We start from the raw sequence: 27013 nt of genomic DNA, 5'->3' as shown, positions 1-27013 counted from the left end.
CTCTAGAAAAAAGGAACCGATTTCAAGCCCTGACAGGGTTAACTCCGTTGGTTAGAGCATCGTCCCAAGACACCAAGGTTTTGGGCTCGTGTCTAGTCAGGGCACATACCAGAATCAACCAATGAATGCATACGTAAGTGGGACAGCCAGTCGATGCTTCTCTCTCCCTCTCCCTCTCTAAAATCAATCAGTGAATAAATAAAAAGAAGGAACCGATTTCAAAATGCTGGCCTCACACTCAGCATGCTCCCCCTGCTGCCTCCAGGCAGGGTCTGTGTCCCGGGAAAGACCCGGGGCGGGGCGGGGCGGGGTGGGGCTTGGCTGGAGAGTCCTGTGGGCAGATGTGCAGTCATGCAGAGATGAGGGGAGACGAAGCTGGAAAGTTCTCTCAGTGGAATCAGCATTTTCCAACTCAGCCCCATGCCAAGCAACAATTAGCTTCAGCTTTTATTGTTCAGCCCTCTCTCCCCGCCCCCATTAGCTGCCAGTCCTAGTGACTGTATCTCTCTTGAGCTTTAGAATACACCTCCTTCCGTCCTGGTATCACTGTATAAAGGACAAAACCGGTGCAGCATACAAACTCTTAATTTCTGATTCTTAATTATGACTTCCAAATACCAAAATTTACACAAGTGAAGAGTTATTCTAAATAGCCTCATTTAAATTGCTCATGGAATCTTAGGGTAAGTGATGAGAAAACATGAAAAAAAAATAGCTTGTCACTCCAAGAATGAAAAAAGGGAAATTCCAGAAAGCAAAGAACAGTCCGGATAAAACTCTCCGGGTTTCAATAGCAATGGTGTTCTTATTTTTCAAATGTGCTTATTAAGAAATATTCAACATCTCCTGGCTGTTTACACATGCACGAGCTAAATATTAGTGTTAACACTTGTGCTTTACAAATACTTACAAATCGAGAGGAGTTGTCATTCCTGACGGTCTTGGCATTTCCAAAAGCTAGGAAGAAAGGGATTGATGCATGGTTAAATGGACAGGAAGCCATTTCACGCAGAAAGATAAAGCAGCGATCATACTTGCAATTTATAAATCCGAGAACATACAAATGTCGAAAATTTCCACAGAAGCACACTTAACAGAAGTCTACTAAAGCTCCCGTGTCTTAAAAGTTCATAGAAAAAGAGCGTCATTCCTATGATTCATGGAATTTCCCCCCAGTTATTACTGTAACTCAATCTCGTTTGACTCAGGATCTCTTAACTGCTGACAGCAGGGAATGGAGTGGCTAGCAGGCTCGGCTTCTGAGCCCTTCACCATTATCCTCGGCGAATAAGGTCATTCCGTGATAACTACTACTTGCGATTGCCAGAAGTGCTGTGGAACTTGCTGAGGTCTCCAGGTCAAACAAGGCCCCGAGAAGCTTTAAATTGTTTAATTAGTTTGGAGTCAAGCTATTTATAACGGAAAGACGAAGAGATTCGAAAACTAACATCCTTGCCAACAGGCTAAACATGTCCCTCAGACCTAAGTGAAACTTTCTAGAATATAAAGAAAGCCAAGCCCGGCTGGCGTAGCTCAGGGGTTGAGCGTCGACCTATGAACCAAGAGGTCATGGTTCGATTTCCAGTCAGGTCGCATGCCCGGATTGTGGGCTTGATCCCCAGTATGGGGGCATGTGGGAAGCAGCCGATCCATGCTTCTCTCTCATCGTTGATGTTTCTCTCTCCCTCCCTCTCTCTTCCTCTCCAAATCAATAATATAGCCTATATAATAAAAGCCTAATATGCGAAGTGTCTGACTGTTCGACCAGTCACTACGACGCGCACTGACCACCAGGGGGCTCAGACGCTCCGACTGGTAGGTTAGCTTGCTGCTGGGGTCCGGCCGATGGGGATTGGGTGAGATGAATCATTGACTGGCTGCCTCCTGCGGTCCCTTCCTGGCCCCAGGCGTGCACCAATGGGGTCCTTCAGTCTGGCCGGTGCCCTCTTGCAATCCAGGACCCCTTGGGGGATATCGGAGAGCCCGTTTCAGCCCGATCTCTGCAGGCCAGGACGAGGGACCCCACCAGTGCATGAATCCGTGCGCCGGGCCTCTAGTATGTATGTATGTATGTGTGTGTGTGTGTGTGTGTGTGTGTGTGTGTGTGTGTATATATATATATATATATATATATATATATATATATATATAAAGAAAGCCAAACTGGCCCAAGATTCAAAATCCAAGTGGGTTCCAATCTCCACTGCTTCGGAGCCGAGTTTCCCCACGGGCCCCCTTTGAAATGAGGGCACCTAAGAACCACAGGTTGATGCCTCCCCGGCACACAGTGTTCCGTTGAGCGCAGGCGGCTCACAGTGTCGTAGGGTCAAAGGACTGCTTCACCAGCTGTGCACAAGGCAGTGGAGACTGAGTAAATATGCCGTGTAAGCAGACAGGACCCCTGTCCCAGCGTCTGGAAGCCCCGCCGTGCGCCTCACACTCTACTGTGCACACCCAGGGCCTGGGGATCTAGCGAAGGCGCAGGCTTGGGTCCAGCGGATCAGGGCACGACATTCTGCGTTTCGGCCGGTCCCTCGGCTGTTAACTGGGATCCGTGGGCCACACGGCACTGGCAAGACTGAGACACGATGATGTGTGAGCAGAAATGAAAGTTCAGACGGAGAGACCAGCATCACATCTCTGGAAGCTTCCATCAACTCATTCAACCCAACGGAGAGAAGATGACTAGAGCAGAGAGAGCTCGCACGGTAACTCGGGGCGTAAAGCTGGTCTGAGTGTTGAAAGCAACCGCGGGACCAGGCAAGGAAGTGTGCGTTCAAGTTGAAGTTCACTTTGGATATTCAGCAGCCAAACTTGATGTATTTCACATTAGCTGGCTTTTTATTTTTATTGTTTAAAATACATTTTTATTGATTTCAGAGAGGAAGGGAGAGGGAGAGAGAGAGAAATATCAATGGTGAGAGAGAATCACTCATCGGCAGCCTCCTGCACGCCCCTTACAGGGACTGAGTCCGCAACCCAGGCATGTGCCCTTGACCGGAATCGAACCCGGGATCCTTCAGTCCACAGGCCGATGCTCTATCCACTCAGCCACACCGGTCAGGGCACATTCGCTGGCTTTTTAAATGTTTCTGATTTTTTTTAAAAAAGGTGAGTCCTCGCCGAAACCGGTTTGGCTCAGTGGATAGAGCGTCAGCCTGCGGACTGAAGGGTCCCGGGTTCGATTCCGGTCAAGGGCACGTACCTTGGTTGCGGGCACATTCCCAATGGGGGGTGTGCAGGAGGCAGCTGATGGATGTTTCTCTCTCATCAATGTTTCTAACTCTCCCTCTCCCTTCCTCTCTGTAAAAAATCAATAAAATATATATATATTTTAAAAAAAGGTGAGTCCTCCTCAGTTAAGACAAAGTTCACGAAGTCGACAGGGCAGTTCTCAGGGCAGAGACACCGCTTGGGGTGGGAGTGGGGTGTCAGGTCCCCGACACCGCGTTCTCTCTTTAACACAAAGCAGATGGAGGCGCTACACTGAGCGAGGAAACCTGACACAGGGAACACTCCAGGAAGGGCGCTGGCCGAGGTCCGCACTTCCCTCCCACGTCCGCCCCGCCGCCGAAAGGCTGGACGGCCATCAGCGCAACCTCGAGAACGGTGAGTGCGGCCCAGGGACCGGGAGGACCAGGACACAGTCTGGGGTTTCCACGGGCCAGGCCTTCCTGGTGGGTGTGACCACGTCGAGGCGCCAAGTGAACCAACTTGCATGGCCCCGAAGTCCAGCTCCAGATGCCGATGCATAAAGGGCAGTGTGTTGTGGCTTGAAGGTCAAGGGCGAGTGAAGGAACTGCCTCAAAAAAACTTTATTCAGGGCGGCATTTGCAGGCCATAAGCCCTCTTTTCATCAAACAAGTCCGAGTGGCACATTGCTGAGCACAGCTCTGAACAGGGGCGTCTTTGACCGTGGGCCACGGACGCGAAGACAAGGGCTCCCCTCAGACACTGGAGACACATTCCTCTGGAGCATTGTTTCTCCGAGAGCGTTGTTCTGGATGTCCACGTCCAGGAGCAGCCGCTGGGAAGTGCAGCGTTCCCATCCGAGGGAGCGCGTGCCCACCGAGGCCTCCCTCCCCTTTCCTGCCCGGGGCCTCGCCTCCATCGCCATCGGCTCGAGGGCCGGATTCCAACCACAGAGGCCGACTGCGGCGGCCACGGAGCTGCCCCGAGATCGCGGCATTCTCAGAAGAAACGTGCAGACACGCAACCACACGGGCAGCCCCCGGACGTAAAGGCAAAAGGCAGGGACTACCCAAGTCCCACACGGGAATAAGAGGAAGACACGGCACTTTCTGTGACAGCTTCTCTAGGTGCTAAGTGACTAAGGGGAAAGAACGACCAATAACAATAGAATACATGTTTCAGTCTCTGCTTCCCACCAAGTCAGAGTATTTTGGTGACTTATCCCAACATCTGGGGGATAAGGATGCATGGCATCTCCTGGTGATGAAGTGGAAGAAGAGGGTGAGGCCTGACAATGTAGGTAGGGGTTACTACACAGGGGGTACCCCCCCCCCCCAGCCCCCGCCAACCCCAAAGCAGCCCTGCGTTAAACACGTTAAATCTCGACCGTCTACGGCTTGGCACAAAGGGCTGAGCCAGACACTGCCCTAGAGCAGGGACTCTAATCGGGCGGTTGCAGCCCCCAGGGCTCTGCGTGCCCCGGAAACCGGACCCCGGTCCACGCACACCGACCCCGCGTCCACAGGGAGGCCTACCTTCCAGGACCGGGTTGGACTGTAAAAGCTGCTCCTTGACTTGGTTGACTTCCGCCCCTTTCCCGCACACAGCCGCCACGTAGGACATGACCAGCTTGCTGGCCTCTGTGGGTGAGAGGAAGCCAGGTTAGCACATGAAGCTGAGATTTAAAAAGGAGAAATTTAGAGGAAGGAATTGGGAAGACAACACCCACCAACAGCGTTTCAAATGCCTCCTCCACCTGGGAGTACGTAACGCCTTGGAAAACTTTTACACTATCTGTCCTTCCTCTTCAACAACACGCCCTGAATGAGCTGTAACGGGAACTGTGCTTACGGTACCCCTGGGCCGCTAACCAATCCGCTGAGGGACATCGCCCGCAACACCCCAGGGGGACTGTCTCCTTAAGGCGGCCGCTCACGTAAAATGACTCTATCATACACGTGGATTCAAGCCCAACATAACTTGGTAACCTGGGTATCCTTACCAAATATATTTAAAAATGTTTAAAGGACTGTTCTAAACCAAACGGGTTTGCTCACCATTAGACTAAATTGATTCCTCTTCAACTCAATTAAAACACTGAGCAGCCCTGACCGGTGTGGCTCAGTGGATAGAGCGTCGGCCTGCAGACTCAAGGGTCCCAGGTTCGATTCTGGTCAAGGGCATGTACCTTGGTTGTGGGCACATCCCCAGTAGGGGGTGTGCAGGAGGCAGCTGATCGATGTTTCTCTCTCATCGATGTTTCTAACTCTCTATCCTTCTCCCTTCCTCTCGGTAAAAAAAAAAAATCAATAAAATATATTTAAAAACAAACAAACAAACAGTGAGCAGCTGATCTAAGGGTTTGGTGACAGGAAACAGCCCTCCCGGGCTGCTGTGTACACAGCTCACTCGGAGCTCCGGAGGTGAGCTGGTGAAGAAAGAGCAGGCCTGACGCATTCCAAGGACTCTTGGCCCAAAGGTGGACACGACTTGCTTCTGGTGGTTTCGTCCTCCCAAGCCTATCAGCCCACGTCCCCTCTCCACCTGCCTCCTAGAGATCCTTTTTGTCAGTCCTCCCCCGAGGATATTCTCCCCAAGATGCTTAGAGAGACTGGAAGGGCGGGAGGAGGGGCAGAGAGAAACATTGGTGTGAGAGAGACAACCAGGGCCAGGGATGGAGTCTCCAATCAAGGTCTGAGCCCTTGATCAGAAATTGATCCCTCAACCCTTGGGCCCACAGGCCGACGCTCTAACCACTGAGTCCAACCGGCTAGGGTGAACCTGACCCCGTTAATACTGAGTTCCAAGAAATGTCCATAGTATTCAGGGAAAAGGAGGTCTGACGTCCATGCACGGGGGTGTGGGGTGTGCACAGTGAGTCAGACGGAGCGAAACAGGGTTCCTCTCTGCACAGGGCTGCCTGGAGGGCCGCGCGCACTGCGGAACTCTGGGAAAGGACCTAGTGTGTGCCTTTCCCAGGCCGAGCTGTCTGGAATGTGCTTCTGGCTGAGCTGCCGTGCTCATGCTCCGTCACCAGGCTCTGGGAACCGCCCCGCGGCGGGGTGCCGGCGGGAGGAAGCCTCTGCCAAGCTGGCCGTCAGGCAAGGAAACCAACCCCCCAAGTTGGCTCTCTCTCCAGGCTCTGCTCGGGCGGTCCCAGAGCGGGAGCGCCTTCCCGGGAGGGTTGGCACCGCTGCCTCTGAGGACGAGGGGGCCAATCTGAACCCTGCGGGGACCTGCGGGGGCTCGCAGCCCGCGTCCCGCTGCCGCCGAGAAGAAATGAACTGGGTGCCGCTGGGGCACGCTGCCCGCACACTGGCGTTCGGGCAGCGATTTCCAGCCTTTCTCATCTCCTGGCACACGCCAGCTAATGACTAAAGTTCCGCGGCACACCAACAAATATGTTAAAAAACAGGTATAATTTGGATTGATTTACAAAAAAATAAAGAATAGTAATTACCCACCCGTTTTGCTCCAAAGTGACTTTTTAAAAAAATCAGGTGCCTATACCTGATTTAAGAATTTCTGGTACCCAGAATTAACCAGTCAGATGCAACCTCACTTTCCAATTCTGGAATAGAAGGATTTCTGGTGCCCAGATTTAACCCATCAGACGCAGCCTTCTCATGCAACGTGACCAACGAGATGTAGCTCTGGGGTATGGCCTGTACATTTATGGTTCAAGACGGGGCATTCCCACCGGGCGGCTATGGCTGTGTTGGCTGTTGTCATTTTTTTTATCTGACCGTCTAAGCGACAAGCGGTCAGTGCCCCTCACTGAATAGTCGGTGTCGCCTGTTGTGACAATTCTTGGCGGCACACCGGTTGAAAACGGCTGCTTTGGGCCTCTGAGCGAACCCGAAGTCACTAACAGGAACCAAGGAGCACCCAGGATGCGTGCAGGTCCCTGAAATTCCCAAGGCCTCGGTGACTCCGTCCGGGGGGCTGGCAGGTGTGGTGCAGGGGAGCAAACCGCCTCTCGGAGCCTGAGGGCTGTGGGGGCGGGGGGAGGCCGGGCGCTTTGGCAATGGCTGGAGGTAGGTGTTCCTGCGTTTGCTTTCTGTCTACTGCAGTGGGTCCACACAGCTTCTGGGGTGGTCTGTGACGGCTGGTTTCTGCTGTCTCCCTTTAAGGACGGTACTCGAGAAACGTCTGCCTTGTCACCTTTGCAATGCCCTTCCTCCAAAGGGTGTTGTCCCTTAACACCCCCTCAACACCCGCCCCCCCCCCAATGTGTAAAGGGCCTGGGTGACACTTCCCACTGTCCTCAGGGCTCCCCTAAAAGCTGGTCAAGTGTACCTACTACTGCTGTTGCCCAGTTCAGGCCGACCTGACCTCAGTTATGGACAAAGAGTTTATATCCTACTACATTTTATTTAATCCTCATATGAGGATATGTCTTTATTATTTCAGTGAGAGAGAAACACTGATATGAGAAAGAAACACCTGTCGGTTGCCCCTGTAAGCGCCCCCCAGGGATAGAACCCCCAACATAGGTGTGTGCCCTGACCAGGAATCACACCTGCCACCTTTTGGCGTATGGGATGGTGCGCCCATCAATGGAGCCCCCTGGCCAAGGCTCTATTATCTGTTATATTTTTTGTCTTCTTGGTGCCACATGTCCCTCTATCCACCAATCCAAGCTGGAACTCTTCTTCTGGTTACTTGAGGAATTTTCTTTCTAGGCTTTTTAGCTTTCAAGTTCAGGCGAGGCTGCCCTCCCAGCCAATTCCTCACGCCCTGTGATATCTGGCCTCCCACTCCCCTGAATCGCCCTCACATCCCAACTCTGCAGCGTGGCCTCTGAAGCAACCCCCAGACTTTCTTCCTCTGCGTTCTCAGCAGCATTTTTTGCCCCCCATTCCCACCTACATATTCACATATGTATACTCTCCTTTCTTGACCTGAAAATTCTGCCTATCTTTCTATCCATTTACTATTAGAAGACTGAAAGCCTTTATAGGCAAAACAACTGTCCCAAAAAGTGGCAAACACATACACACACACACACACACACTTTCAATGAAAAGGTGTTTTCTTTTAGATAAATTAACAAACTGTATTAAAAGCCCAGGTCAGGCTGTTAGTTCATTTCAGGGTTAACAGAGCTCACTATAGCCCCAAGCTCACACTTCAGGTACGTGACCACTGAGTTCTCTGGCAACCCTTTTCTGGTCCAGGATGGATTCCAGGGAAAAAATGCTGTGTGTGGGGGCGGGGGAAGGGAATCAACTCTGGTGGCTTCTAAAATTAATTTGGCATCTCAGAGACCTTTTAATGGCCAAAATAAAATGGAAACAGTTCTCTTAGGATCACTTCTGATTAACAAAAAAAAAAAAAAAGGCATCAGGAACAGATCGTTAGGATTTGAATTTGACTTATATCATCTGGCTGTTAAATTGTACATAAATACAAGGCCACAATATCTACTGGAATATAAAGGTGGGTTAACTTATATTGGAATTACGAATCACGTTTACTAACTTTAAAATCATTTAAGCCCTGGCCAGCGTGGCCCCATTGGCTAAATGTTGTCCCACGCACCGTAAGGTCGCTGGTCCGGTTCCCAGTCAGGTCAGGGCACACATCCAGGTTGCAGGTTCAATCCCCGGCCAGGATGCGTACAGAAGGCAACCAATCAGTATTTCTCTCTCACACCCATATTTCTCTCTCTCTCTTTTTTTTTCTCTCTCTCCCCCTCTCCCTTCCTCTCTCTGTAAAATAAATAAAAGCCTATTAACCCTTTGCACTCGCTTGTTTTTTCTCTCGATTCCTTTATTCTAATGCTAAACGTGTCGAGTCACACTCGACATCCGAGTGCAAAAGGTTAAAAATAAAGTAAAATCATTTAAGTAATTCAGATATAATTTTTAAATATAGTTCAAGGATACTTATTCTAAGTTCTTTATAAAATTTCTGTGTTCATATTCTTAACTACTTTCAGGAATTCTATACTGGGCTCATTTTAATAATTTATTTTTGGAAGCCAGGATTAAGAGTCCTTTTCTCCCAAACAAAGACTCATTGTCTAAAGGAGACAACTCATAATTGTTTTCCCGACACAACATTGGGTCTCTACCTTAAGTAGTTCATGAGATATTAATTTCTTTGGAGAGGTAAGCCAGGAAAGATAAGCGGCAAGACCCAGCATGGTTGAGAATATTGCATCCCGATGTTGCATCATGTGAACACGGGGAATAAAAATGACCTCACCAAGCTTTCTCCTTTATCTCCTTTTAGTTAGTTCTCCTCCACTAAAGTTCAAGTAAATTTGAACTTTTATTTAAAGGTTTAGGCATTTTTCCAAATCAAAACTTTATGTAATACTATCTATGAATAAAAAATACTCTATTTCCGAGGAGAATCAGTAATTATCATCCTCCATATTTCCAAGTCTAGGCTTTGAGTTATGTTGACAATTATAGGGACCAAGTAGAGAGGACCCTGGCAATCTCAGCATTAAATTACATGCATTTTCCAAAGGGATACGTCGTGAATGCATTAATCCAGCCGTCACCTTCTCAATGACAATGTCCTTCATGTGCACTGCCAGGGTATGAAACGGTTCCATCTGAGACTAAAAGGTCCTCTTCACGTGTACTCAGAAATCGGAAAAGCACTGCCATTTTAGACATAAAAACGCTGGCATTTAAAATTGGCAGAAGGGGAAGGGGGTTAAGAAGTACAAACGTCCAGTTATGAAATCAGGCACGAGGGCTGGAATGTGAAAATCAAGGGGGGTGGGGGGGTGGCTAGATGCAACAGTATTGCTCAGAATCAGTTCTTAGTCCGTCGTTTCTCTAACGGATAGTTACTTCACGTATGTACATTTATGTTTGAATGTAACTCGAATCCTAAAATTCATCAACAACCAGACAGACAAAAGATGAAGTGTCTGAAGTCAAAACTCTTCTACCTGGAAAACGAATCTCTATGTTTAACCGAATAAACGGCACTAATAGACAACTGCCCTGTAAGAAATGCCACTAGAGCAGAATATGTGGATCAGAACTCATTTCTACAAGGAGTGGAAAGGGGTGATAGCGGTGGTTTATGGTTCTGGGGATTTTAAATTCCTGATAAGGCAGGAATTATAACTAATTTAACTCTGAATTCTCTGGTACCTCGTACTAGGCTGTGAATAATACATGTTATTATGTAATTACTAGAGGCCTGGTGCATGAAATTCGTGCACGGGTAGGGTCCCTAGGCCTGGCCGGTGATCAGGGCCAATCTGTGGGCAACTGGCGGGGCGATCGGGGGGTGGGGGGGCGGTGGCTCTGCTGGCACCTGCTTTGGCCAGCCTGGGGCCTGCGGGCTGGGGGCAGCTCCTGCATTGAGCATCTGCCCCCCTGGTGGTCAGTGCACGTCATAGCGACTGGTCGTTCCGCCGTCTGGTGATCTGCATGTTAGGCTTTTATTATATAGGGTTACATAATCATATAATTGTGTAACATTTTTATGAAAGAAATCCCTATGAAATAGCAAGGGGTGAGTAAGAAATGGAATAGGAGTATTTCGATGAAAGTCATTTGCACCACGAGGACAAAAGAATGGGAATCTCGCCGCCAAGATATCAAAACCTGTGCACGCTCACGAAGCAGCTCCACAGGCGCTCGATCACGAAGTCCAAAAAGAACGAAGAACAAGCGACGTGAACGTCAGCAAGGCCTCTGCTGAGTTCTCTTCACAGCGCGGCTCATACATTTACCCAGGAGTTAACAGCTGTCCGTGTATGCACTCAGAGATCCGTGGGACATACAGGTCACACACAGATCATCTAAGACTTACATGCTATAGGTCGGAGAGCGTACAGAGAGAACCACTCATCTCCACACACGCACATCCTGACACATTTATCTACTTGTATCCCTCTCTACCTCCTCGGTTAAGATGCCCAAAGTTTTCTAGGGACCCAGCTTGCCCAGGTCCGGTGGCCCAGTTTCCTGAAGAATGAGGCTGCTGAGTCAGAGAGACAAGTAGCACATGATCTCACTCGTATGTGGAATCTAATGAACAAAATGAACGGCTGAGTGGAGTGGATCCAGAGACATGGAAGCATGGAACAGACCGAGGAATCTCAGAGGGAAGGCTGAGGGGGGGGGGGGGGAGGGGAGAAGGGGGGGAGGGGAGAGGGGGGGAAGGGGGGGGAGGGGGGAAAAGGATCAACCAAAGACCTTGTATGCAAATAATACGGTGGTGAAGGCCTGGGGCGGCGGACGGGGGCAGGCTAGAAGGGGTCAATGGGGGAAAAGGGGGGCATCTGTAATACTTTCAACAATAAAGATTAAAAAAAAAAAAAAAAAGAATGAGATTGCTGAGTCGACGAGGCCTGTTTGTGTGCAACGAGACCGGACTCTGCAGCTTGGAAGGACGCCCTCGGCAGTCCGAGGTCTCCCCACGGCAGCGGGACCCAGCGGCGCCCCCACAGCGACCCGCCCACAGGCAGTGCCCGCTGGTCCGTTCGCGGTGACAGCACGGGTCTCGCCACGGGAAGCGCAGCCTCTACTCCAAGGCGGTCGCAAGTGGCGAGGTTTTCACTGAGCAACAGCTCCACAGGCGTGGCCTGGCCAGTGTGCCCTGGCCTGCGCCCGCTCAGCTCTCCCGCAGAGATGCGCCGCCCGAACACGCGTGTGCTGCGGCCACCGTGAGCCGGTGACATCGCTCAGCGACAGGCAGAGCCGCGGCAGAGGGGGCGCAGGCAGGTCGCTGGGGTTCAGGACTAAAGGCCTTCGTGAGCGAGGCCGGCGGCTCCCTAGCTCTGTAAGCCGGAGGCTGGGAGTGCGTGGAAACGGAAGCAACTGTGAAGTTAGAAACCGCATCATGTGTGTGTCTTCCTGCGTCGGGACCGTCTTCCCAGGCCCAGATTCCCTCGGATGTCCTCGGGACCGCGTGGGGATGGCTCCCGCAGGTCCCGCCTCCCCGCCCCATCAGTGCTTGAGTCCTTTTCGACAAGCGCTTTGCATCCACCACGGAAAACTGGGAGCTCACTGCCGAGAGCTACGTGGGCACCATCATAGGAGCATCAGTGAGGAGAGAGAACCATGGACCGGCCGCCTCCTGCACGCCCCACGCTGGGGATCGAGCCCGCCACCCGGGCCTGTGTCCTGACCGGGAATCGAACCGCGACCTCCTGGTTCATAGGTCAATGCTCGACCACTGAGCCACGCCGGCCGGGCCATAAGGAATGTTTTATTTAGCACAGCAATGCTGAAATAAACAGGCCCAGAACCCCACGCGCTCACACGTCTCCCCGTGCGTCACAGGACACACCCTGCAGGGAAGAGCGTCTGCAGCAGTGAAGACCAATGACGGCATCAGCTACCCCGGGGGGGTCACGACCCAGGGAAGCGAACACTTCTCACAAAATAAGCCCCTGCTACCACACGGTGACTGAAGTGTTAGTAACGCCGCTTCTTGAAAAGAGGACTGATAGGCAAAGCGCCTAGCACATACGGGCCCTCAATCAATGTCGGCCCACGAACCCAAGGGCCGGGGGTTCGATTCCGGTCAAGGGCACGTACCCCGGGTGCAGGTTGCCCACCCCAGTTGGGAATCTCGCCGCTAAGATATGATGTGGGCTCTCCCACATCAGTGTTTCTCTCTCTCCCCTCTCCCCTGCCTCTCTCTAAAACCAATGGAAAAAATACCCTCCAGTGAGGATTAACAAAACCAAAGAGGAACAGAAAAGAAAAGAAGGAATGCCAACCCTCTGAAGCGGGCCCAGCAACCCCCTCCCCGTTTTTCCAAAAGGCAGATCCGGAGCCAACGGGAGACGGGCCCTCCCTCCACGAGGAAGCGCCGGTTCGACCCTCCCAGAAGGAGGAGGTCGCCGACGTGGCCAACTAGTGGCCACGCTGTCTTCTTGGCGCATATGTTCCCGAGATGGGGGACTGCCAAAATGCATCAAAACCAGCGGCCACAGCCCACACCGGATGACTCACTTAGGAACAAATGGGTACAACCAGACCCGCAGAAAGCACAGGGCGGGCAAAAGTGGGTGCACACTTGTGAGGAGGTGCAACCGTTCATTCTTGCATTATTATTTTTAAATATGTTTTTACTAGAGGCCCGGTGCACGAATTTGTGCATGGGTGGGGTCTGGCCGGCCCACCCTGATTGGGGCCAATAGGGCCGGGCAGGGCCATCCAGGGGGAGGGGCCGCGGGAGGTTGACAGGCAGGCGCCACCCCCTGGTCGAACTCCCGTTTGAACTCCCAGTTGAGGGGACAATTTGCATATTAGCCATTTATTATATAGGATTGATTTCACTGAGGAAGGGAGAGGGAGAGAGAGAGAAACATCAATGATGAGAGAGAACCGTTGGTAGGCTGCCTCCTACTGGGGATGGAGTCTGCAACCCGGGCATGGGCCCTGACCCTCCCGATTCACAGGATGGCACTCAACCACTGAGCCACGCCAGGCAGGTGGAAATCAAGGTTATTAATCTGACAACGAAACAGCCAAGAAAGTGGAAACACTTAAATCCCACTCTGGCAAACCACTGCTGGTTGACCAACGGCCCGTCTCGGCTATAACACAGGCGCACGCTGTAAATAAGCCTCAGGGATGCGCGATCCCGCACTGGGGCGCCGTCAGCAATAGCACAGCTCTGCGCGGTGACCGCGGCGACGACATGCCCAGGTGACCACATCGTGAGGTTCACACAGGTAGGATCACTGGATGCACACCTGAAACTAACGCACCGTGTCTGCGACTGTCATTTTAAGAGAGAGCGTGTGAAAGATGACACGGACATGCCGCCGCCATCTCCCTCCCCACCCGCCTCCTCCTTCCTGGGCCCTCGGCTCCGCGGAGGAGACCCGACAGCGGCAGGGGGGCCTGCAGGGTGCGCTCCCGGGCAGCTCTCCCCACCCTCTCCAGGTGGCCGGGCCCGGGGACACCCACCTCCCGCTCCAGGCCATCCATCACACACACTGCTTCCAGTACAAGCACACGGGAAAAGCTAATCCCTCCAGAACACATAGAGAGGTTCCTACCTGGTTCCGCAACATTCTGCACCTAACCTTTGTCCTCGCACTGGAAATACAGGCAGCCCACCTAACTCTACAGGCAAGACTCTCAGTTCTGTGGGCTTCGGGGAAGAGGCGGCCTTTCCCGGCCTCCCCTCGCCGTTCCGCAGAGAGGAGCGGAGGCTGCGGCCTCTGGAGCCCGAGGACCCGGCCTCCCTGAGGCAGGCAGCCCGGAGCCCCGGAGCCCGTGGCAAAGGCGCCGCGCGGCCCAGCGAGCGGCGTGCTCCCCGCGGCACTGGCCATCGCGTGGAGAGGGAGGCTGACCGGTGGTCTTACCTGTCTTCCCGGCTCCGCTCTCCCCGGTGATGAGGATGCACTGGTCCTTGTCTTGGTCTCGCAGGGACCGGTAGGCTTCGTCGGACAGGGCAAAGCTGCGGGCGATGGAAACAAGGCCTAGGGTCAGCTCACTGTCACATGGTCATCCCATGTAGCCACATGTATGTAACCTTAGCGTGCAGCTCACTGTCACATGGTCATCCCATGTAGCCACATGTAACCTTAGGGCGCAGCTCACTGTCACGTGGTCATCCCATGTAACCACATGTAACCTTAGGGCGCAGCTCACTGTCACGTGGTCATCCATGTAACCACATGTAACCTTAGGGCGCAGCTCACTGTCACGTGGTCATCCCATGTAACCACATGTAACCTTAGGGTGCAGCTCACTGTCACATGGTCATCCATGTAACCACATGTAACCTTAGGGCGCAGCTCACTGTCACGTGGTCATCCATGTAACCACATGTAACCTTAGGGCGCAGCTCACTGTCACGTGGTCATCCCATGTAACCACATGTAACCTTAGGGCGCAGCTCACTGTCACATGGTCATTCCATGTAGCCACATGTAACCTTAGGGCGCAGCTCACTGTCACGTGGTCATCCATGTAACCACATGTAACCTTAGGGCGCAGCTCACTGTCACGTGGTCATCCATGTAACCACATGTAACCTTAGGGCGCAGCTCACTGTCACATGGTCATCCATGTAACCACATGTAACCTTAGGGCGCAGCTCACTGTCACGTGGTCATCACATGTAATCACATGTAGCCTTAGGGCGCAGCTCACTGTCACGTGGTCATCCCATGTAACCACATGTAACCTTAGGATGCAGCTCACTGTCACATGGTCATCACATGTAGCCACATGTAACCTTAGGATGCAGCTCACTGTCATGTGGTCATCACATGTAGCCACATGTAACCTTAGGGTGCAGCTTACTGTCATGCGTCATCACATGTAGCCACATGTAACCTTAGGATGCAGCTCACTGTCACGTGGTCATCACATGTAGCCACATGTAACCTTAGGATGCAGCTCACTGTCATGTGGTCATCACATGTAGCCACATGTAACCTTAGGGTGCAGCTTACTGTCATGCGTCATCACATGTAGCCACATGTAACCTTAGGGTGCAGCTCACTGCCATGTGGTCATCACATGTAACCACAGCCCCTTCAAGGCCCGTTGATGTGCTTCAGACAGAACGATGAGACATCCCACTCCGTTTCCTGCCGATTCTGAAAGTTAATACGTAACACCCACTCTGCGGGCCATGCCACCTTTCCCCACGCATCCTCCGTGAGCCAAGCTGGCACTGATGTCTCGTCTCTCACACTATGCTGTGTGCAACGCACATGCTCTGTGTATGGCTCCGCTTATTAGCATCTGGGCGACTCAGAGGACCCAGGAGGGAAATGTCACATCGCACGTCCACAACCGGACTGGAGTTTCAAAATAACAATGACAAAAATGTGTTCAAACATGAGAAAAATGGCCGCAAATGCCCAATAGCTGACATCACCACCACTAAGCTACACCCGGGCCTATGCCTTCACCAGTGACGGGAGCTGTACGTCCCCCAGGCGCGCGGGCTACGGCTCTGCCCGGGTCTCATTCAATTCCAGCCCCGAGGACGGCCAAGGCCTCGGGTGGACACCCCTCCTCAGAATTCACCAACAGGACGCCCTGCTCCCTCCCGCTTAACAGAACGGCATGCTGACCACATGCACTTAGTTAGGGAAAATGCGTGCACCTAACTCATCAGCGAGTCGGCCCGAGTCTGCCTGGGTCAGGAAGTGCTGGGAACAAGAAGAGAATGAAGGCTTGGCCCTTCTTCCGGAGTTCTCGGGAAAAGGGGAGGCAGACAGACAAGGCACCAGCAAGGTAAGCCCAATGATGAGGAGTACGTGGGAAACACTGCAGAACCAATGGGACCCCTGGGAGCCAGGCCTAAGGGATCATTAGCAAGACAAAGGCTTTCAGGGGAAAACAAAGGTGGAGTCCCAGCAGCTGGAAGTTGCTAGAAGGCAACTAGTGGAGAAAGGCCTGAAAAGGGCCCCAGTCAGGGACAGGGAGTGCAGAGATAAAGGGGCAGAAGGAAAGAGAAGCCTGGGGTGATAGGCCACCCCAGGCAGTGAGCAGGCAGGCAGGCAGGGGCATGGCCACCAGACCGAACGGCAGAGCTCAAACAGCATCAGTGACCGGGAGCCAGCTCGCCCCCACGCCCTCCCCGTGGAATCGTTTAAAATCACAGCAAAACCACGGTGAGTAAACGGTTACTGACCCCATTCCAGATGACGAAACCGGGGCCGAGCGTGAGGCCCGCTGCGTGGGACCGGCGGCCCCAGCACTGGCCCTGCCCTCGGCCCGGGCGGCCCCTCGGCAGGCGGACGGCGCCGGGCCACGTGGAGGCAGGGGAAGGCGGACACAGGGAGGGTGTACGGTCGGGACAGGACCACGTGGCCTTGCCGTCCAGGCCTGGGCTTTCTCCAAACGCGGGTGATGGAGCCGCTGACACCCACACTTCCTGGGCACCGCCAAGGTGCCGGGGCAGATTTCGTCCTCCAACAGCCCGGGAGGCCGTGTTCGCCTCCTTAGGGAAAATGGCTCGACCGAGGCCGAGCGGCAACCCGAGATACCCATTCTCCCCGCCGGGCGGCCCCCCAAGTCCCATGACACGGTATCTACCACGGCCTGCGCCCGGCACCCCTGCAGGCAGTCATCCGGCTGAACCTGGGCTGATCCTGTGCGAGGGGGGAACAGACCACGCCCGCGAGCGGCGGTGATGCAGTGGTCGTGCTGTAAGGGGCACAGCCCCGAAGACCTGTCCGCAGTCCTTCCGTGCGGTGATCAGGTACGCGCCCCTCGGATCCCGCCCGCAGTGCACGCTTCCCAGGGCCACAGGCCCCTTTCACCCGGAGCTGGAGGCGTGAGGCGTCGCCAGGACCAAGCCACGAACGAACGAACGCGTGGGCTCCCTCCACGTGCTGCCAGCCCCTGCGGGGTGTGGCGTGAGCCCCCCCCAGGAGCGGTAAACAGGGACGAAGCCCCGCCCGCTGTCCGATGAGCCCCTCCCGCCACTCCTTCCCCCTCGGACCATGTCTCGATGGGCGCTCGGCCAGGAGGGCAGACCGCACGGGGCGATGCCAGTGAACTCCCCAGCCACGCACTCGCCCACCTCCGCATGGGCTGGTTAATCCGGGCCTTTCCCATGCTCCCGAGACTATCACTAGATCCCCAAGGAATAACCACATATGACTGTGTATGCGTGCACACATGCACACACACACACACACACACACACACACACACACACACACACGGCTTCAGAAGATCACCAGGACCCTGCCATGGGTTGACTTGAAGTCAAAACACCCAACTTGAGCACCTACTTTTCCTTGCCTGTCACAGACAGAAATACTTCACTGTTGTCCCCCAAACGGGGCACAATTCATCCAGCGGAGAGCATGTTAGAATCTAACAGAAAGGCTCAAAGGGATTGCTCTTCTTCAGAACTCCAGAGAGCCCAGATTTCAGAATGCCGGGAAATCTCACCAAATTACAGCACCAGCAGTGGGAAAATGGGGCTGGCCGCGGGCACACCCTCGAGGTCACCCTACCCGTTCCGTGCGAACACTGGCCTCGACGTCTCTGCTTAAAGAAATGTCCAAAGGGCCCTGGCCGGTTTGGCTCAGTGGGTAGATTGCTGACCCGCGGACTGAAGGGTCCCGGGTTCGATTCCGGTCAAGGGCACAAACCCGGTCGCAGGTCCCCCGGCCCTGGTCGGGGTGCGTGTAGGAGGCAATCGATGGATGTGTCTCTCTCACATCGATGTTTCTCTCGGTCTCTCCTTCCCTTCCACTCGCTCTAAAAGCCAATGGAAAAATAACCTTGGGTGAGGATTAACAAACAAACAAAAAGAAAGAAAAAAAGGTAGGAAGGAAGGAGGGAGGGAGGGAGGGAGGGAGGGAAGCAGGCAGGCTCAAGGTGGGCCCTGCAGACAAAGGCCCGACCCCATCCTGTTCCTCCCCTCTGGCAGCATGGGCACGGCCCAGCACCATGCCAACACGTAACCACACACTGAACCCACACGCCCGCCTCCCAGCTGCCCTGTAATTAAGGAGCCGAAATAAACTTCAGAGACTTCTTACTTCAAAACAGTTGCGACCCATCTGCTTCCCATTATTCTGCGAACACATCAGCATTGTTATCTGCCACACACAGACGAGTGGTTGATCATCACACGGTGACGGTCCCGTAAGGGGCACGCGTGGGTCCCCGCGTCTTCTGTCCCTCGCTGCGCGCTAAGCATAGAGGCAGGCAGGCCGACCTTGGACGTGGCTCCTTCCAGATCAGCTCTGGGCGGCTCACCGGGCGCCACAGGTCCCCAACCCTCGGTCGCCGCCCACAGCGACCTGTCGCTCTGAGGCCGGAGCAGTTGGTGTGGGCTCCTCTGTGCCTGCTGTCAGGATGGAGTGGGGTGGCATGTTCCAAACCATCCACTGCTGCTCATGCCCCTCCCCCCTCTGGTCCTGTCCGGGATGTCCATCTCCCGGTGGCTCTGCCTTCCTGGTCCTCAGGCAACGGCAGGACGGCTCTTCCCAGACCCCGCGCCCCGCGCCCGGCCATGTCCTTTCTAAGTTCATTTCACTGACGGCAAAGCCAACAAGGTACAGCTCCCGTGCCCCCGAGCCCGCCCGGCTGCCCAGTCTCTGCCCCCCCAACCCCCCGCGACAGCTGCATGCGAAAGCACTTGCTGCAGGCCCCCATCCCGAGGGCGTGTGGCTGGTCAGCCAGAGGTGGACAGAACACGTGTCCCGGGCACCTCTCCGGGACTTAGGTAACCGCCTGTAGCTTTTTATTTCAGGTCTTTTTCTTCGAAGGCTCTCAACATGGTAGCGTGTCCCCTTTCCCTCCGTCTTGAACCCTAGAGCACCCCTCTCGCATCCCGTCAGCGGAGTTCTGCTTTGGAATTTAACCCTCTTAAGAGAGCGCAGCCTCAAAACTCTCACCCACAACTGACACCTACAAATCTCAACTCCGTCTTTCCTTCCCAGCCCTGGGGCAGCCCTAAAACCGGGTGTTCCCAAAACTAAGGAACAAAACAAAAAAAGTGGTGTGTGTGTTTTTTAAAACTCCCTAACCATCCAAGTGTTCCACCGATTTCTAACTTCCTGTCGAACCCGATCGAAGGCTGGTGTAGTCCATAAGAAGGACATGGAAGAGAAGGAAAAGGAGAAAAATGGTGTAACCTTGAGGGGTTTTGTTTGCCTGCTTTCTTGTCTGTTTTTCAGGAAAAGCAGATGCTGACCCTCCTTGTAAAATATTACTGTAGCTATCTCTTTCTTTATCGTTGTCTCATATTCATAAGGCAGAACACGTTCACCCACTTGAAAAATACCACCTTGATAAGTTAGCGTTACGCCTCCCACCAAACATTCCTTCACCCTATCACATCTTAAAGGAAAACTTCAAAAAAAATAAAATAAAATAAAGTCGTTATAGTTATTTATTACAGATAACTGTAACTTTTTATCCTGGGAAGGTTTATTGCATTCATGTCCTATGCCAATACAAACATGGTAAATTAATATCTTTACAACCATAGAGTTATCGCCTCAGGGCCACAACATTATAAGCATTCCTAACAACCCAAGCCTTGGAACAAGGGGAGATAAAAAACAGGAGTGGGTCTCTCGTCAAAATGAATTGCAAAGGTCAAAATGTGCACTATGAAGCAAAAAGGAAAGAATACGAAGACAAACATAAAGAACAGAATTGGGGCAAGAGAGGTGGTAAACAGACCAAAACAGCAAGGTTTCTATATTGTGCATACTAAACGATTGTATAATTCTAAAAAAATAAAATAAAATAAATCAAATAATTCAAAAGAAGGCCGGAAAAAGAGGAACAGACACAGAGGAGACAAACAGAAAATAAATTATTAAATGGTGGACCTAAATGCAACCACATCGATAATTACATTAAATGTTGATGGACAAAATACCCCAATTACAGGGCAGAGAATGTCAGAGTGGACACAAAAGTGAACCCCAATTAAATGCTGCCTGCAGGAGTCACTCTTAAAAATATGAAGACATGAACAGGCTGAAAGGAAATAAGACGGAAAAAGATATACCAGGCGGAAACAATGGGTCAAAAAAACACGCATTGTGCTTTTCTCTTTATGCATCTAACGTCCCCAGTGGCCACCTCAGCATAAGAAGGACGCTCGCTCGGCCACGTCATGGCACAGCGTATAGCAGGTGCAGGTGAGGCTTAAGTATCTTTCCAATGATCGACACCCGTTCTTCTGGGAATATTTTATCAACACCAAATTTCCTAAGTTCATATGCATTCTTTTATCCTAAGCCTGCGCAGCTACACCGATTTCTTTTGGCTACATCATTGAAAACGTTTGTCTCTATTGCCTGTAAAACAGAAATAATCTCATCTGAGACTAATCATTTTACGGTGGCATCTGTTTTGAAGTGATAATAGAAAAACATCAAATAAAGCTCAAAAGTCAGGTGTTAAAATAGTACAGGACAAAAAGACACACAAGTTTAAACTTAAGATTGGTTTGCTAAAAACAGACTCCGCCGTATTTCTGTGAAATGTCATAGACTGACTGGACCAACCTCAGGGTATACCAGGTCTCTTATTACGTGACTCAAAGGTATTTTTTTTATCTTGACAGTCGCATATAACCACTAAGAGGACAAAACCCCACCTCTGGATGTTTCCTGTAAAACGGCTCTCGGTGTTACACTGTTTTGAGGGACAACAGAAATCCTGTGTAACCAGCCAAGAACGTCTTTTATTTACGGCATCGGCACTGACACACACAGCTCTTCATTCCACAACGCCACGTGCTGGCTGTGGATGAGGATCCACACAAACAGCGAGGAGCTCTGAAGAGGTGAGGTAGTCTTCTTCCAAGGTTTTAGAAATTTTATTTGGAGCCCTTTTGTAAGGAAGCAGCTTTGGAGCACACCCAAACCCCCAAATTCCCAAACCCTCCCAACCCCCAAATTCCCAAATCCTCCCAACCCCGGGGGCCTGGTCCTTATCGAAAGCCTAAAGGAGTTCCTCCCTCGGCCCCGCCCAGGGCCTGCGGGCTGAGAGGCACCTGAGGGTGATAGGCAGCCGGGCCGGCCCAGGGGCCTCCCTTCAAAGGCGGCTGCAAAGCCAGGTGGGGAGACAGGCCTTCGGAAGCAGATAAGGGGCTTCGCGCGGCTGCGCTGCGCCAGGGAGGACAGGACGTGAGGAGGAAACATCTGCCTCCCAGGCCGGAGCCGCCTCTGGAACCCAGGGCACTGCCTGGGGGGCTGAGACTTCCTCCGGCATCGGTGCCCTGAGCGCATCGGTGCCCTGAGCGCATCGGTGCCCTGAGCACATCGGTGCCCTGAGCACATCGGTGCCCTGAGCACATCGGTGCCCTGAGCGCAGAGCCGCAGGGGGAGCCTCGGGGCAGCCTCCTGCGGGGCCGCGGGGCCTGGCGTGCAGGCCAACGCCAGCAGGCGATCCCACTCAGTGGAGCTCTCCAGGTCCGACCTCACACCTGCGTGGAGGCTGGATGGTTCCGCTTCCGTGAATCACTCTCCTCCGCGTGAAAACGGAGCAGCGCGTGGAGGCGGAGAGCCACCGGCGGGCACCCCGGAGTCCGAGGCGTGTCCTCACCCCGGGTTCTGAGGATGAGGAGCAAGACAATCTCCCCTCTAGAAGCCTAAAATCTAAAAGAAAGATCCCGAAGCCCCCAGTGAGGGAGTGAGAGGAGGCAGGGACCCCACCAGCACCCCCAGGACACCCAGGAAAGGAACGCGTGGCTTCTCCCACGAGAGGCCCGTCCCGGAGAGCGGCAGCCCTGAACCGAGGCCCGCCAGGCAGCGGCCGGAGGACCCAGGGCCGGAGGAAATGCGGTTACTTCCCCGTCCAGAACGGAACAAACACACCTGATCTGGGGGAAAGGACAGAGACAATCAGGCTCTTAATTCAAATTCCAGGAGGCCGGAAAGTATTTTTAGTTTCTGTTCACAAAAGAAACACCAACAATCATCTCTCATTGCCGACTCAGAAACAAGCCCACAGAGTTCCAGTCCACAGGTTAACCCTTTCTGCTCAAAGTCAATACAATAAAAAACAAAGTCCCTCTCGTTATGCTAAGCCAGACAGTGAAAGAAAAATACCACACGATCTCACTCATTTATGGATAATAAAGCACATTATTAACTGAGGAACAAAAATAGATACGGAGGCAGAGAAGCATCGAACAGACTGTCAAACGGCAGCGGGAAGGCTGGGGAAGGCTGGGGGGTGGTAGTAATAGATCAACCGAAGGACTTGTATGCACGCACATAAGCATAACCAATGGACGCAAGACACTGGGAGGGGGGTGAGGGCATGTGCGGGGGGGAGGGGGAGGCTGGGGGAAGGTCAATTGGGGGGCGGGAGGGAGGAAACATAGGTACTACTATTTGTAATACTTTGAACAATAAAAAAATAAAATAAAAAATTCCCACCACAACTGCTTATTCTGGAGGACAGTCCAGCCATTTCAATTAATTTCATAGTCAGTTTTTATGTCAGTCTAGAGCAGTGGTTCTCAACCTTTCTAATGCCGCGACCCTTTAATACAGTTCCTCATGTTGTGGTGACCCCCAACCATAAAATTATTTTCGTTGCTACTTCATAACTGTAATTTTGCTACTGCTATGAATCGTAATGTAAATATCTGTGTTTTCCGATGGTCTTAGGCTCTACAGCAGCGGTGTGTTCCTGGAATAAAGTTTTCCCCCATATCTGAAAAAACTCAAAGCGAGTTTGCATCATCCCTGCTTTCCAAAACCCTGGTTCTCGGAGTGGCGGACTGTAAGGCCACGGCCTGCCCTGGCGTGGGCGCCAGGGAGCGCCAGAGGCTGGCCTGAGGGTTTCCTGGGCAGCCTGGGCCTGAAGGACTTGATCCCATGTGGCCCAGAGCCCCCTCCCCGCCCCCCACCACACACCAGGGCTTAAGAAGTACCTATTCAAACAAAGTTTGCAAATTCAGGACACAGACAACATGCAGAAACCTTGCCTCTGGGTTCCCAAACAGAAAACAAACGTCTTAATTTTACAAAGAAACTCTGTGACCGAGAGGAGGAGACCAGAGAGTCACACATCAGACCTTCATCGAAGCCCCCTGAGAGCACGAGCAGGCTCGGGTGACGGACAGCCCTCCCGGAGAGCCCCCAGGGGGGTCCGAAAAGGATGGCCGCCCCTCATCTGCACGCCTTCCAGAAGGTTCTCCCTCCCCCTCCCTCCCGGACCCCAGCCCCGATCCCCACCCCAGGGAAGGGGCTCCCACAAGAAGACACGGAAGCTCAGGATGCCAGCAGGTCTGTCTGCACAGGATCTGGTGACTATTTTTATGTGTTCTTTTTTTAAATGCGAAAATGTCTGCCTTTAAAAATGGCTTCAAAGTGCCCACATAAGCCCGGGTAAACCCAAAATACCCGCCGCCCGGGCCACAGGCTGGCGGCCCTGGACGCTCCTCCTGCAATGCAGACAGTCACTCCCTCCGCACGAGCTGCCCGGCTCCACGGATCCGCCAGGAACTGCCCGGACCGGACCCCAGGCGGGGGGTGGGGGGGGGGGATGGGGGACAGACAGCAAGACTGAATGTGGGCACAGAGAGCGCCCGGCACTAACAAAGGGGTGGAAACGGCTCAGACTGTCCCCCACAGAAAGCACGGGTCCAGAGGGGCCCGAACACGGGGCACTAACATCTGCCTCCAAGGGTTCTAAGCCATGTCCATGCTGGCAAACGGGCCGTGTTGAAACGTCACATACACAGAGCGCATACATGTTTGAGAGGAACGTTCTGATCAGCAGGCAGGCAGCCGGCATGTGCCACCCACCACGTGCCTGTGGAGGGAACATCATCTGACAGCCGGGATCCGTAAGGACCAAACTTCAAGACGCTGAGAAGAAAGTTCTGGAAGCCAGCACCCACCCTCCCGGAGGGGCAGGCAGGCCAGGAGACCTGGGGGGGAGGGACACCCCCCAGGCTCTCTGCATGCACAGACTGGGCCCTGGAGAGCCAAGTGCCGGCTCTTTTACAGAATATCAGCTCAAGACAGCTTCTATCTTCAAAAAAATCTTGAACTTAACAACTTCCTTCATGTAAATCCAAACTGGTTTCTGATTACACAGAGAGGTCAAATCAGGCCAGCTACGCACACAGAATGCAACCCCTAAAGCTGTGTGACAGACCACGGAATGCAACCCCTATAGCTGTGTGTGACAGGCCACGGAATGCAACCCCTACAGCTGTGTATGACAGGCCACGGAATGCAACCCCTACAGCTGTGTGTGACAGGCCACGGAATGCAACCCCTACAGCTGTGTGTGACAGGCCACGGAATGCAACCCCTATAGCTGTGTGTGACAGGCCACGGAATGCAACCCCTATAGCTGTGTGTGACAGGCCACGGAATGCAACCCCTACAGCCGTGTGTGACAGACCACGGAATGCAACCCCTACAGCTGTGTGTGACAGGCCACGGAGTGCAACCCCTACAGCTGTGTGTGACAGGCCACAGAATGCAACCCCTACAGCTGTGTGTGACAGGCCACGGAATGCAACCCCTACAGCTGTGTGACAGGCCACGGAATGCAACCCCTACAGCCGTGTGTGACAGACCACGGAATGCAACCCCTACAGCTGTGTGACAGGCCACGGAATGCAACCCCTACAGCTGTGTGACAGGCCACGGAATGCAACCCCTACAGCTGTGTGTGACAGGCCACAGAGTGCAACCCCTACAGCCGTGTGCGACAGGCCACGGAATGTAACCCCTACAGCTGTGTGTGACAGGCCACGGAATGTAACCCCTACAGCTGTGTGTGACAGGCCACGGAATGCAACCCCTAAAGCGTGTGTGACAGACCACAGAATGTAACCCCTACAGCCGTGTGTGACAGGCCACGGAGTGCAACCCCTACAGCGTGTGTGACAGGCCACGGAATGCAACCCCTAAAGCGTGTGTGACAGGCCACAGACCAGCCATGCCCTCCCGGGGGCTCTCCACCTCCCCTGGCTTTCTCCCTCGCTGCCCAGTCCCCCGTCCCACTGTCCCCGGCGTTAGAAAGGCCGTCGGCACGCGGTCACCCCCGCACGAGGGCCCCTCGAGGACCTGGCAGCTCCCGCCTGAGAAGTCAGTCACAGCGGCCCTTGCCAGCGGCCGTGCCCGCTGAGAACGAGGCTGCCTCTGCTCCCCACACCCTGCAGTCCGGGGCTCGCCCACTCCCTCGCCTCCTGGGAGTCCCCGTCACCGGCCCTCCGGCCCTCCCACGGGAGACCCCGCCCTGGAAGAAGGCGCAGCGCCACTGGTTCCAGAACTGACGTTCGTCAGAGCCGATCTCCGCCCCACGGACAGCACCGCCACAGGCGGTGGGCCTCGGGCTTCTGTCCGAGGAAGGAACCGATCCCCGTCAGCGACTCCGCGTGACATCGCTGTCCCTGCGGCTGGTTGGGAGGCTGCGGAAGGATTGCGGCAGCGACCTGCTCCCCTCCCGCGTGTCTCCCGGCCCCCTGAATCCGGGCCCCCTGAATCCGGTCAGCGCGGGGCAGAGTATGAGGCCCGTGGTCCCCGACGGAGCACTCCACAGGCGACGGCAGGCTTGGCGGCAGAAGGAAAGGCACAGACGCTGGGAACAGGCCACACTCCCCCGCTGGCTTCAGCACTGTGAACACGGCCGGGAGGAACACTTCTCTGCAATTTGCTGAAACAATCATTCAAACGTGGAATCCCAATTCCTCAAAATATCCTACGGCTCCTAAACGTATCGCCTAAGGTTTTAAAAAAGCACACACACACACACACACACACACACACACACACACGACTGCTCTCTGCAAACATGTGTACTTTAAATACCGACTGATGGAGAAAATACCCATTTCTGCAAGAACGTCCCCAAGCCCCAAGACTGGGGTCATCCCTACGCTCTCCACCGCCGCCTCGTCACCGTCACAAACTGGTTCCAGCCTGGAGCCTTCTCTGTGTTCTGCCGTCCGGCCCACACCCCCTCCGGCTGGAGGGAGCCGTCTGTGGAAGCCAGTCGTGGTTTGCTTCCTCCGTTTTCATAAAAGGACGGCAGCCCGGCCCAGTACTCAGCGGGTTTCAGTAACGCCCCGTCTTTTATTGACAGCGGAGTGTGTGTCCGCCGTGCTCTCTCCGGAGAACACAGCCTCCCATGGTCTGCAGGTGGCCTTGAACTCAGAGCCCAGCTGTGAGGACACCGACAGTAAAGGTACATACAAAAGGTCGCAGAGCAGCGCCCCAAGGACACCGTGCGACCTGCGGCCCCTCGTGCTCCTGAGTCAAATCAAACCCCGTAAGTTAGGCCCATGTGCCCCTGGTTCTCAGCCTCGGACGCACATTCGAGTCACCCGGGGAGTTGATGCCTCGTCCTCCCCTCTCCACACTCTACAGATTATGATCAAATTCTGCGGTGGGTCT

At 53.6% G+C, this 27013-nt stretch overlaps 1 protein-coding gene across 3 annotated transcripts in view; it reads right to left on the bottom strand.

Annotated features, from left to right (window-relative positions):
* MYO1B (myosin IB) overlaps positions 1-27013 on the bottom strand; it is a 142233-nt gene that overhangs the window by 62346 nt on the left and 52874 nt on the right. For all 3 annotated transcript variants that reach the window (XM_079782782.1, XM_079782783.1, XM_079782781.1), the window contains exons 4-6: positions 14501-14595; positions 4728-4832; positions 911-957 (exon numbers count right to left, since the gene is read on the bottom strand). In XM_079782782.1, coding sequence (XP_079638908.1) covers positions 911-957; positions 4728-4832; positions 14501-14595 — 247 coding nt within the window. The remainder of the gene's footprint in view (positions 1-910; positions 958-4727; positions 4833-14500; positions 14596-27013) is intronic.

This window comes from Cnephaeus nilssonii, assembly GCF_951640355.1.
Source record: "Cnephaeus nilssonii genome assembly, chromosome: 10".
Classification (NCBI taxonomy): Eukaryota; Metazoa; Chordata; class Mammalia; order Chiroptera; family Vespertilionidae; genus Cnephaeus; species Cnephaeus nilssonii.
The sequence above is the reverse complement of the archived record's forward strand: the minus strand, read 5'-3'. Positions and strand labels throughout refer to the sequence as shown.